The sequence below is a fragment of the Myotis yumanensis genome, unplaced genomic scaffold, assembly GCF_028538775.1.
Source record: "Myotis yumanensis isolate MYYU_CA2020_CCGP unplaced genomic scaffold, mMyoYum1.0.hap1 SCAF_6, whole genome shotgun sequence".
NCBI classification, from domain to species: domain Eukaryota; kingdom Metazoa; phylum Chordata; class Mammalia; order Chiroptera; family Vespertilionidae; genus Myotis; species Myotis yumanensis.
In genome coordinates this window covers 91364294-91376496 of record NW_027223757.1, presented here as the reverse complement: position 1 = coordinate 91376496, position 12203 = coordinate 91364294, and the positions used below count along the sequence as shown (strand labels likewise).

General features: G+C 55.9%; 1 protein-coding gene across 1 annotated transcript; it reads left to right on the top strand.

Moving 5' to 3' along the window:
* Window positions 1–3872: 3872 nt before the first annotated feature.
* CLPSL2 (colipase like 2) lies at window positions 3873–6600 on the top strand. Its single transcript, XM_070419422.1, has 3 exons — window positions 3873–4328; window positions 5205–5327; window positions 6423–6600. The coding sequence occupies exons 1-3, from the start codon at window positions 4242–4244 to the stop codon at window positions 6516–6518; spliced, it is 306 nt and encodes a 101-aa protein (XP_070275523.1). The 5' UTR covers window positions 3873–4241; the 3' UTR covers window positions 6519–6600.
* Window positions 6601–12203: the final 5603 nt, after the last annotated feature.

Genomic DNA, 12203 nt, shown 5'->3' with positions numbered 1-12203 from the left:
TGGCTAACGAGCTGACCAAAGCAGCAGGCCCTGGGTCTGAAGAGTGTCAGACTGTGACTACTGGAGGGACACAGTGATGACAGCACGGGGGACACGGCCTTCTGGCCGCCCACGGCGGTGGAGGGCGTGGGAAGAGCTTAGGCTCAGTCGCTAGCATGCCTGGGCGTTCTATCTGACTCTGTAATGTAATTGTGCTATTAGGGCCTGTTACTCAACCTCGGCCTTTCGAGTTCCTCCTCTGTAAGTGGGCATACGAGTGATGCAGCAGCAGAAATGATAGACTACACCAAATGTTCCCAGATTCCCTTACCTTCCCAGCCTCCCTTGCAGAAGGGTGAGGTCATGTGACTAGTTCTGGCTGGCGGTCTGTGGAAGAGGCCTGTGTCACTCCTAGCTGAGCATTCCAGGATCCCTGTGTCCCTCCCTCCCTCTCTTCCATCTTCCACAAGACCGCAGGGGCCGTCTCCCCGGTGGCGTGGCTGCAGGTGGAAGAAAGGTCTCCTGGGCCACCTCGCACTCTACCTGCGAGGCAGGGAGGGCATTGCTGTGCTTCAGGAGTTCTCAGCTGTGACCACTAGTGTTGATTACCCGAATGCAGGGAGGGCTGATTGAGGTAATGGACACAAGACCCTCTCAGTACAGTGGGGCTGTTCCTCTTTTTTTTTTTTTTTTTTAAAAAAAAATCATTCTTCTTAAAAAATATATTTTTATTAATTTCAGAAAGGAAGGGAGAGAGATATAGAAACATCAATGATGAGAGAAAATCATTGATCAGCTGCCTCTTGCACACCCCCTACTGGGGACTAAGCTCGCAACCTGGGCATGTGGGGAATTGAACCGAGACCTCCTGGTTCATGGGTCAACGGTCAACCACTGAGCCACACCAGCCGGGCAGGGCTGTTATTCCTAAAGAAAAGACCAAAGCCCCAAAATAGTCAGTTCAGCTGCCACAACAAAATGCCACAGACTGGGTGGCTTAGATGAGAGACACTTCTTCCTCCCAGTTCTGGAGGCTGGAAGCCCGAGATAGGGTGTCGGCATGGCGGGTTTGGGCAAGAGCTCTTTCCGACTTGCAGACAGCGCCCTTGTCTGTGTCCTCGCAGGGTAGAGAGAGAGACCTCCCAAAGCCCTCTCCAAATGTCATAGCGCTGAGGGGCGGGCTTCCACACGGACGTGGGGGACACACAGTTCAGTCGATAGCACCCCTCGCCAGGACAGAGCTCCTCAAAGCCCTCCTTCCACTAGATGTTCCACTGCCAGGTGCAGGCCTGGGACCCTGGGGCTCTGGACACAGCCCTGGCTGGGAGGGCTTCTCTGCTGGGTGGGGTGGCTGGCCCAGCTGCTGATTCCCCCCTTCTGTCTGTCTGTCTGTCTGCCACCTTCCCCAGTCCCAGGCTCTGGTTGCCATGGAACCTCATTAATCAGGCAGGCAGACCCTGGGCCTCTTGGAAGTACTGGGGGGGCCGGCCTCGGGGAGTGGGAGAGGAGCCCCCAGTGCCAGGAGAGGGTCAACATCCCGAGGAGATGTCTGGATAAACTGCTCCCTGAGCAACACGAGGCTCAAGCTCAGCTCAGATGGGGGCCCAGGAAGAGCTGGCTGAGTTATGTGGGAAGGACCGGAGCACGGAGCTCGGACTTGTGGGCTGCAGGAAGGGCATGGAGACTGGTTTGACTGGCACAGCTTGTGGGTGAAGGTGGGGCACAGACCGGCAGGCAGGGGCAACGTGCCAGGCAGGTGAGGGTCTCAGCAGGGCACTTGGAGCAGGTGGGAGGGTGGAACAGGGCTGGGGGAGGAGTGGAGGCCTCGGTGGCAGCTGGCCCCTGAGGCATCCTCTGACCCCCTTGGCCCAGTGCTGCCTTCCTTCCGGAATCACCAGAGATGCTAATGATAATAATGGTAGCACCATTGTTTTGAGACTGTTTTGTTTGTCAGGCTCTGTGCCAAGCACTCTACCCAATTAACTCATTTAACCCTCTCAGCAACCTTCCCCTTTTACAGATGGGGGAGCTGTGGCCGAGATGTCAGCATCTTCCCTAGTCATCCGGCTGGTGACTGCTGGGACCATCCAAATTTCCGAGCGGTTAACCTAACCATTGGAATTCCTTGCCTCCCGGATGCTAATAGAGGTTGAAGGAAGCCCAGGCCTTCCTCCTAACGAGTGATGGTGGGGTGTGTGTGGTGTCCCCTGGCTTGCTTCCTATAACCCAGTGGCCGGTCCCTGCTGGTACCAGCTTGGGGCCCGGGAAAGAACTTCCATTTAGCTGACTTGACAAGTACTCAGCGGGCCCAGGGCTACGGGTCCTGCCCTCAGGGGGCTGAATTCCGGGCTCCGGGGTCCTGCCAGGGACTGGGCCCAGGGCACACGCCCTCTGCTTCACCCCCATGGTGTCTGAGGCAGCCTCAGTGGCCTGAGCATGCCACAGATTCAACAGTTGACTTAGGGAGCACCCATGAGGTGCTAGGCACTGAGGCACGTTAGAGGCCTCTGCCCTCACAGTACTCAGGGCTGGTGGGCGTTTTTGCTGGTGGGCAGGGTTGGGGGCTGGCACCATCCTGAAGTCCAGAAAAGTGGGCCTAGCTTTTGCCCTCCGACACCCCAACTCTTTAAAAATATATATTTTTTAATGATTTCAGAGAGGAAGGGAGAGGGAGAGAGAGATACAAACATCAGTGGTGAGAATCATTGACCAGCTGCCTCCTGCATGCCCCCCACTGGGGATCTAACCAGTGCCTTGATCTGGAATCAAACTGCGACCTCCTGGTTCATAGGTCAATGCTCAACCACTGAGCCAAGCTGGCCGTGCCCAACTCTTATCTGTGGGTAGCCACTGGCCACACGAGCTGTGGCCTCCAGTGGGGGACCCACTGCACTGGTGTTTTGGGGGGAGGGGGTGCAGATCTTGCAAAACAAGCTACAGGGGGAAAAGACAGAGCTCCTCAGATCTTTTCTCAAGAGCACATTTTCTTTTTTTTTCCTTTCTTTTTTTTGTTGTTAATCCTCACCAGAGGACATTTTCCCATTGATTTTTAGAGCGGAAGGGAGAGGGAGAGACACAGAGAGAGAAACATCCATGTGAGCGAGACACATCGATTGGGTGCCTCCAAGGACTGCTGACCAGGGCCGAGGATGGAGCCTGCCCGGGAGGTACCAGGTATGAGCGAGGCTCCTGCCCTTGACCGGAATCAAACCGGGACCCTTCAGTCCAGCAGTGGAGGCTGTATATCCACCGAGGCACACCGGCCAGGGCAAGAGCACGTTTTCAAATGCAGAAGCAGGCAAGGCTGGGGAGGTGGGAGCTCGGTCCAGGGAAAGGTGAGGAAGGCCTGCCGCCTAGTTCCAGCGGTTGCCCCGCACTCTCCCTCCCCCTCCTCCTCCCCCTCCCCCTCCCCTTCCCCCTCCCCCTCCCCTTCCCCTTCCCCTCCCCTCCCCTCCCCTTCCCCTTCCCCTCCCCTCCCCTTCCCCCTCCCCTCCCCTTCCCCCTCCCCTTCCCCTTCCCCTCCCCCTCCTCCTCCCCTTCCCCCTCCCCTCCCCTTCCCCCTCCCCTTCCCCTTCCCCTCCCCTCCCCCTCCCCTTCCCCTTCCCCTCCCCTCCCCTTCCCCTTCCCCTCCCCTCCCCTTCCCCCTCCCCTTCCCCTTCCCCTCCCCCTCCTCCTCCCCTCCCCCTGCGATTTCCTCTCTCCTCCCCTCCACCTGCCCCCACACTTCGTAGAGGAATCCTTAGACACGTGGTGACTCGGGGAGCGGGAAGAGCTGGCCTTGTGTGCAGAGTCTCCGAGCGGACAGGCGGGCCGGACAGGCGGGCCCGGAGGTCTGAGCTGGGCGCTTATCCCAAAGGTGCGGGTGGGCAGTCGGTGCGCCCCGCGGACGGAGGGTCAGAGTATCGAGAAGGAAGCGGTTTTCATTTCGGTGTATCCGTTTTGCATCATTTCTCCCAAACAAGGTTCCTGGTCCAGCTCTAAGTTTTCATTCGGAAGTGATCTCCAGGGAGGCCCGGGCCCCCGAATCCATATCATCAGGCCCGTCCCAGGCGGCACCGGGGCTCCGTCCCGCTCGCCCCCCGGGGCTGGAGAGGGCTCCGCGCCGCTCGCCTCCGCGCGGGCAGCCGGTGCCCATTCACTCCCTCACCCCGACCTCCGCGGCCGCTGGCCCCGGGCTTCGTCGCCCCCGCCTCCAGCCGGGTCAGGTGCCGGGAAGGAGGTCCATCCCCGCGGCCCGAGCCCAGGACCGCCGCGCCACGGCCATGGCCACCGCGCTCGCGCTCCTGGCGGGGGTCCTGCTGCCCTGCGGGGTCGCCTTTCCGCACCACAAGCCGCGGCCCCGGCTGAAGGTGAGCGGGACCCCGCGGGCGGGGCGGGGCGGGGCACCGGCCGGGCGGGAGGGGCAGTGGCGGGTGGAAGGACCACCCCAGGAGGGGCTTGTGCCCGGCTGCAGGCTTGGTGCGTTCCCAACCGCCAAGCCCCGCTCCACCTCCCCGGTGGCGCCGGAGATGAAAGGAAGGGCCTGTGGCCAGCGGGGAACCCCACCCCCTCCCCAGCGCCCTCTCGGGTCGTCTCGGCCCTGGGTCCCGGCCATGCCTTACCTACCTGCTCTAGTGCGTCCCCCTGAACCCCCACTTCTGGGCGCAGTGACGCTTTCTTCCCTTCCCAGCTTTCTCTCTCCCCTACCGCCTGCCCGCACTCCTACTAGGACTGTGATCTGGGAGCATTTGCTCCCCAGCTCAGGACGCCCTTTGGGACCCACAGGAATGAGCCCCTGGGGAAAGGAGAGGGAGGCCGAGGGAAAACGCTAGACCCCCTGCCCTGGACGGTTTGGTTCAGTGGATAGAGCGTCGGCCTGCGGACTGAAGGGTCCCAGGTTCGATTCCGGTCAAGGGCAGGTACCTTGGTTGTGGGCACATCCCCAGTGGGGGGTGTGCAGGAGGCAGCTGATCGATGTTTCTCTCTCACCGATGTTTCTGACTCTCTATCCCTCTCCCTTCCTCTCTGTAAGAAATCAATAAAATATATTTTAAAAAAAGAAAACGCTAGACCCCCCCTCCTCCCTCTCCCCTGCCCTCTGAGTGCTGGGGGAGGGGTGTGCTGTGGGGTGGCCCCTGGGAGTGACATCTCAGGGCTTCTCTTCTCCCACCCTGGGCCTTGGCAAGAACCCTCCCCGCCCCCCCCTCACCGCGGGAGAGCTGGTGACGCAGGGGCTGTCCCCACAGGTGGATGGAGCTTCGTGCTCCCACCACTCGGAGTGCTCCAGTGACTGCTGCCTCATGGACTTGGACCACGGAGGCGAATTCTGTGCCCCCAAGGGCAGAAAAACCACGGTGTGCTTGCCCCAGGTGAGGCTCTGGGGTGGAGAAGGTTAAAAACCCCACAGGGCTACACCTGCTTTCTCACCCTCTGCTTGGTGTGCCCTTCCTCCTCCTCCACCTGGCAAACTCCTCCTCGCCCTGCAATGCCAGCCACTCCCTCTGACAGGCCTTCTCTCCTTGGACTCCCCACACCCCTGGCCCAGACCCTCAGCAGGGCCCGGGCCTCCCTGGTGGCCATGCCTCCGCCTGCGTCCCCCACGCTTGGGGCACTTCAAGGGCAGATCGCAGCACACTCATCTTTGAACCTCCTACCCCTCAGCTTAGTGCCCGCGCAATGCAGGTGCTCAACACATGTTTGTTGAATGGATATCTACCGCAACATCACTGAGGCGAACTGGGGAAGACATTCTCCCCAGCAGCCCCCACCCCCTCACTTCTGGAGAGAAGCGAGGCACCGCAGTGGCAGGAGCACAGCTTTGGAGCTGGGCCCGAGTGCAGATCCTGGCTTCCCACCCCGTCTTGGCGACCTCAGACAGGCCACTTCTGCTCTCTGGCCTTGGTTTCCTCATCTGTAAAATGGGGTCACAGACCTCCCCCACCAGGTTGCTGGGAAGAGTGTGCGTTCCTGGCAGCGACAGAGCTCTGCTGCGATGCTGGTTATTAGCTGGTGGAAACGCGGGGAGTGGTGTGCGCAGTCCGGCTCGGACCTGCTCGTCTTCTCTCATCTGGCCCTGGGCCCACACCCCTCTAGGGAGGCTGGGCTGGGCCTCCGGACTCCGGGTCCTGTCTGGGGAGCTGCCGGTGCCCTTGGGAGCAGCCAGGCCCCTGCCCTGGCCTGACTCTCTCGCAGAAGTGGCCAGAGGGTCTTTTCATTGTGAACCCTTGATCAAACTCATTTCACTTAATCCTCTTAATAACCCTAGGAGGTGGGTTACAGTTATTAGCTCCTTTCACAGATGAGGAAAGGGAGACAAAGTTGCCTAAGGTCGTGAAGGTATAAGGCTAAGCTGTAGAGATGACAGGCCCCAGGTCCGACTCACCATGACTTGTGCTCCCGAGAAGTTTAAACCCCCTTATTCCCGAACCTTGGTGACCCCCAACTCTCATACTCACTTCCCACAGACCAAGGGAGCCATCAACTTCATATGCCCCTGCCGACTGGGCTTGAGTTGCATACCCAAGGACCCGAGCTGTCCCCGCCGCTGCTATTTGATTTAGAGGACGATGCGGGTGGTCACTGCCGTCCTCCCGCCTCCCTCGGGCCAGAGGCCTTGGAGTCCCCATCTTGTTCACAATCCAGCTCTAGACACATTAAAGTCCATCTTTGGCTCTGGCCTCTGTGCATTTCCTGGGCGAGGGAACCTGGTAGCGCTCGTCCCAGTCTGGGGCCCGTGAAAGGGGAGACTGGAGGCATGAAAGAGCTTCCCCTGGGGTTTGGCCTTGGAGGAGGCATGGTGGCCCCAGGGAGTGCTTGGGAAGGGAGTGGGGTGGGACATGTGGGAGAGAGGCTGGGTCCAGGAAGGGCCAGTCGGATGGACGCCTGTGTGGAAGGGGCAGAGTTGAAGAATGTGCCTGGAGCGCGGATGTTGAGGTGCCCATGGGTGGCTGTGTGGTAGGAGGGATCGAGAGGGAGTATGTAAACACTTTGCAAGGGGGTGAAAGGGTGGAGGTCATTGAGAGCGGATTTGTGAGAATGTGCGTGAAGTGTGGATGCAGAAATGCTCGTGCCTGCGGTTGGAAAGGCTCCTGGTGCTCTGTTACCTCTGCTCTCTCGGATGTGACCACTTTATGGATAAAGAAACAGGCTCAGAGAGCTACCTGACTTGTCCAAGGGCACCCCATGGGGGTATCAGCAAGTTCTTTCTGCTGCAAGTATATCCTATATAATAAAAGGCTAATATGCAAATCGACCAACCAGTCAATATGATGAGTACTAACCACCAGGGGGCAGACGCTCAATGCAGGAGCTGCCCCCTGATGGTCAGTGTGCTCCCACAGGGGAAACGCCACTCAGCCAGAAGCTGGTCTCACAGCTGGTGAGCGCAGTGGTGGTGGCGGGAGCCTCTCCTGCCTCCGCAGCGCTAAGGATGTCTGACTGACCAGGCCTAAGCTGTCAGTCAGACATCCCTCAAGGGCTCCCAGACTGAGAGGGTGCAGGTTGGGCTGAGGGACTCCCCCCCACCCCCCCCGCCCCCAGTGCACGAATTTTGTGCACAGGGCCTCTAGTATATAAATAAAAGAAGGGTGCTTGGCTCGAAGTTCCAACAAACCAGCAGCTGCCATTGCTGCAGTTCCGTCTTCAGCTTCACAAAGTTTCCATTAACCCAGAACTTGCTAAGTCATCTCAGTGCGAACAGGTCCACCAGAAACGGACACCGATTTTCATGACAAATATGGCAACACTGTATTCGGTAGCGGAGCCACTTTCTGCGTGGCTACATGGACATGTACAGCAACATGCACTGGCATAGAATGGAACCTGTCCCCTGTTGGCAGAATCACCCCAAAGGAATGGAGAGGTCAGTAATCATCCCAGCAGGGGGAGAAGGAATTGTCTCAAAACCAACTCCTAACTGATGCCAAAAGAAAGCACTTGACATTAAAATATAGCACGATTGTGAAGAAACCTTCAAAAATAACAAACAAATTGGTCCAAATGACGAGGGAACTCATTGGTGGTCAGAAGTAGAAATTTAAAGGCAGGGCAGGCCTCAGGTCTGGCTGGATCCAGCCACTCCATGGCCTCAGGCTGGATTCCTCTCCGCATAAGTTCTAGATATACCTAACAAAAACAGCTAGGGTTTACTGACAACTTATGCCCGAGACATTATACGAAGTGTCTTCTAATGTGTATTCACTCACTGATACAGCAAGGTAATATATAATTACCCTCATTTTACAAATAGGGAGTTAAGGCTCAATAAGCCTTCTCAAGGGTTCACAGGAAGGGTGGGTCCGGGGTTTGGACCCAGGCCTCTTACCCACCAATCACCTCACACATGCATATTGTGCCTTCCAGAGAGAGGAACTGTCTCTGTCCCAGGATTCTTAGCAAACACCCAAGATTGATTCTGATTGGATTGACTTCATCTGCAAAGGGGATAAGACAGCAAATGCTCACGCTTCCTAAAAGGGTATGACCAACAGGCAGCATGAATTATTTTCACTTGAGAAAAACTTGTACACGTGACTGTAGCTAGCTGCAAGGGAGACCGGGAAATGTAGTTTTCGTTTGGGTTTTCATGTGTCCAGCTAAAGCTTGGGGTTCTGTTATTAAAGGACAAAGGGAGAATCTACAGTGAGAGCAACCTGCCTCCACAAAATCCTTTTTTATTTTAATGAGCAAGAGCAGCTTGGATGCCACGACCTAGAGGTGATGGTGTACTGTTAGGCAGCTCTCACTTGGGCTGTGCACTCTGGCTTCACCATACCATCGGGAGGTGGTGGTGGAGGGGAGCACATGACCCCCGACTTCCCAGCAAGCCTTGTGGGAAAGGCCAGCTGAGTGGGTCACTGTGGGAAACAGGGTAGACGTGTCGATAGTATTCAGGAAAGCAGCTCTCCATGTCTATATCCGGGATCTGTGGCTTTCTTTCATGCAGGAGGTGAACACGGCAAAATTTTCATGAAGATTATCTTTTTTTAATTTGAGGTTTCTCTCACGGAGTGATTTTTAAATATATATATATTTTATTGATTTTTTACGGAGAGGAAGGGAGAGGGATAGAGAGTTAGAAACATCGATGAGAGAGAAACATCCATCAGCTGCCTCCTGCACACCCCCTACTGGGGATCTGCCCACAACTAAGGTACATGCCCTTGACTGGAATCGAACCTGGGACCCTTCAGTCCGCAGGCCGACGCTCTACCCACTGAGCCAAACCGTCAGGGCAAGAGTGATATTTTTTAAAAAGTATATTTTTATTGATTTCAGAGAGTAAGGGAGAGGGGGAGAGAGAGATAGAAATATCAGTGATGAGAGAGAATCATTGATTGGCTACCTCCTGTACACACCACACCACACTAGGGATCAAGCCTGCAACCCAGGCATGTGCCCTAACCGGGAATCCAACCGTGACCTCCTGGTTCATAGGTCGGCACTCAGCACCTGAGCCACGCCGGCCCCCGAGCCACGCCGGCCCCTGAGCCACGCCGGCCCCCGAGCCAGCTGGCTGGAGTGCTACTTCTCCGCACCCCAAACACTGACAGCATGCCACCCTTAGGGTTAATGATGAGCTTTGGGGCAGGTGTGACTTCTCCCCTCCAAGTCCCCAACGAGTAAAGCTCCCTGGCCTTAGGGACAGACTTGAGGAGTGGGGGAGGGGCAGGGGGGAGTGGCAGAAGCACACACATGCTCCCAGCCTGGTGGTGGGTTTGGCAGGAAGGTGTGCCAATCACCTGTTTGCCTGTTTGCCCGCCTCCTGCTCTGCTCTTTGCCCCTGGGCACACCTTTCCCAGTCTCCTTTGTCTTCTGGTTCTAGGACTGGCTGGAGGCAGGAGGGCAGGCGATGGCACCTTCGGCTTCAGGCGATGCCAGCGGTCCCCAGGGACTCCGGCCGCAGCCTCAGCACATTGTTCCTCCAGCCACAGGGGCATTGGTGTCGACCTGCTGGCCGTCTCCCTGCTGCCCGACAGCCTGCGAGCATGGCCGTGTATTAAATTCTCTCTATGTCAAACACCTAGAGCGGGTTCTGTCTTCCAGGCGGCTCTGACTGCTAGAGAAAGAAACCTTCCAAGTGGAAGCAAAGCGATCCTGGACCACTAGCCCCTCCTTAAATGGGCAGAATTCACTCCGAACACAATTAATCGCTTTGGAAAGAGAGCTGAGAATGGTAGTGACTTATGAAAAGTCTTACAAATACTTTTACTTTGAAAAACTTTAAAACCAATCAAGTCTGAGTAGACTTCATAAAAGTTGTGCCAGTGACACTGTGCATTGTTTAAATTAGGCACCATGGGTGGCTCCCCGTCAATTCCCATTTGCCACATCTAAGGAACGTCTACTGATCTGGCCGCCAAGGGCCCACTGCTTCCTTTCTCTCGGTGACCCTGAATTTCCCGCAGGAAACTATCCCCCTCCCCCCAGCCCCTGAAGTGGAGAGGGGCTGCCTGCACATCAGAGCACTGAATCCTCCACCAGAGATTGGCTCAACGGGTGGCCATGAGGTTCCTGCTGCTTTAGGCACAGGTTTGGGATGGGCACATGACCTAGTTTGTCCAATCAGAGTGAAGCTTAGGATTTGCACGAGTCACCAAAATGTAATACTTCCTCTTCCACTGGACTATTTTCTTTTCTCTTTCACTGGACTTGAGCTTGGGAGAAAGGAGGTCTATGGCTGTTGGCAGCCGTCTTACCCCTCACTATGGGGACTCAGAATGAAGCCAGCTCAGAGGAGACTGGAGACTAGTGTCTTCATTCAGCCCCTGAAACGAGCTGTGTCTTAACCAGATAGATCTACCTCTGGACTTTTACATTTCAAAACCCAGAAAATTCACTTTTTCCTTAACCACTTTGGGTTGGGTTTCTGTCGCCTGTGATCAAGTAAGCCCTTTCGGACTCTCTATCCTGTTCAGAAGACGTGCCAAAGTGCACCCAGGCAGGCTGGCTTCCCCAGGAAGGGAGTGGCTGAAATTCCATTGACGGCCTCCAGGAGAAGGGAGTACAAGGATGCAAACCAGCCCACCTGGTGAGGCTCCGCCATTGAGCATAGACCTATGAACCAGGAGGTCAGGGTTCAATTCCTGGTCAGGGCACATGCCTGGGTTGTGGGTTCGATCCCCAGTAGGGGGCCTGCAGGAGACAGCCAATCAATGATTCTCATCATCATTGATGTTTCTATTTCTCTCTCCCTCTCCCTTCCTCTCTGAAATCAATAATAATAATAAAAAAAGATGAAAACCAGGGTCTAATCTTCCACCACCTGACAGCTTTGCGACTTTGGGGAAGTTTAGCAACCTCTCTGGGTCTTAGTCACTTCATCGGAGAGACAAGATGTCATAATGTGGAAGGATAGTAAGACGCTAGGAAAATTCCTGGGCGAGTGGAATGGGGAAACCGAGGCAAGAAAATTAAACAAGACCAAACAGTTTGGGCAGCTTGCAGCCAGCTTGTGAATTGCAAGACCTTGTCTTCCCCAACCAAGGACACTTGGGAGCAAATGGTTGACAGTCTCCTCCCTAACCAGAGAGCACACAGCTCAAGTCACCCTCGCCTGGGAAAATAGGGAACGAAGACCCACTTAACGCTGCCTGTGCCCGCTAAACCCAAGGACAATAAAGTCTGGGGACAAGTAACAAACCCCCAAAGCATTTACTTGAGGGGGGATGTTAGGCAGGAAAGATAACTGTCAGGGCGGGAGGAAGGGAGGGCGGAGAAGAAGGGGGGGGGAGTTTACCTCACCCACTGATCAAAGAAGTCAGTAGTCTTGGGACTTGCCCAGATAAAATCGCCAAAAGTTCTTGTAAATTCTGGAAAAAGCTGCAACAATGTAAAAGGGGGACCCTGAAACCTACAAGGGGAAAAGTTATAAAACCCTTGACCCCACAGGCTACACTGGCTGAATGGCCCGCTTGCGCTTCATGCCAAGTGTGTTCATAATAAACCTGCTTGCTGCGCCTCCCTCGTGTCTCCTCCGTCTCTTGCTTTGCCTCCTTCACAAATTCACTTGCTTTGCTTCAACACTGCTGTCCGTCACTCATCTGAATTCTGTCTCGGGAGCTGACAAGACAGGGGGAGAGCCACACCCGACATGGCAGCTCTCCAGTAACAAGAATGCTGTTTATTAGTAACAATATACAGTTGGACTGGGTGGGAGAATCTTTTGAAACCCCTCTAGCTCCAAGATCTTCTGATTCTAAAGACAAGAACAGCTCCTGTCTTTTGGGTGCCTGTTCTACATGAAG

Bases quoted from the DNA above. Each gene is read 5' to 3' on its own strand.
- CLPSL2 (XM_070419422.1), top strand. From the start codon at position 4,242: ATGGCCACCGCGCTCGCGCTCCTGGCGGGGGTCCTGCTGCCCTGCGGG. The intron at 4,329-5,204 runs GTGAGCGGGACC...CTGTCCCCACAG, and splicing joins AGCCGCGGCCCCGGCTGAAG to GTGGATGGAGCTTCGTGCTC. The intron at 5,328-6,422 runs GTGAGGCTCTGG...CACTTCCCACAG, and splicing joins CCACGGTGTGCTTGCCCCAG to ACCAAGGGAGCCATCAACTT.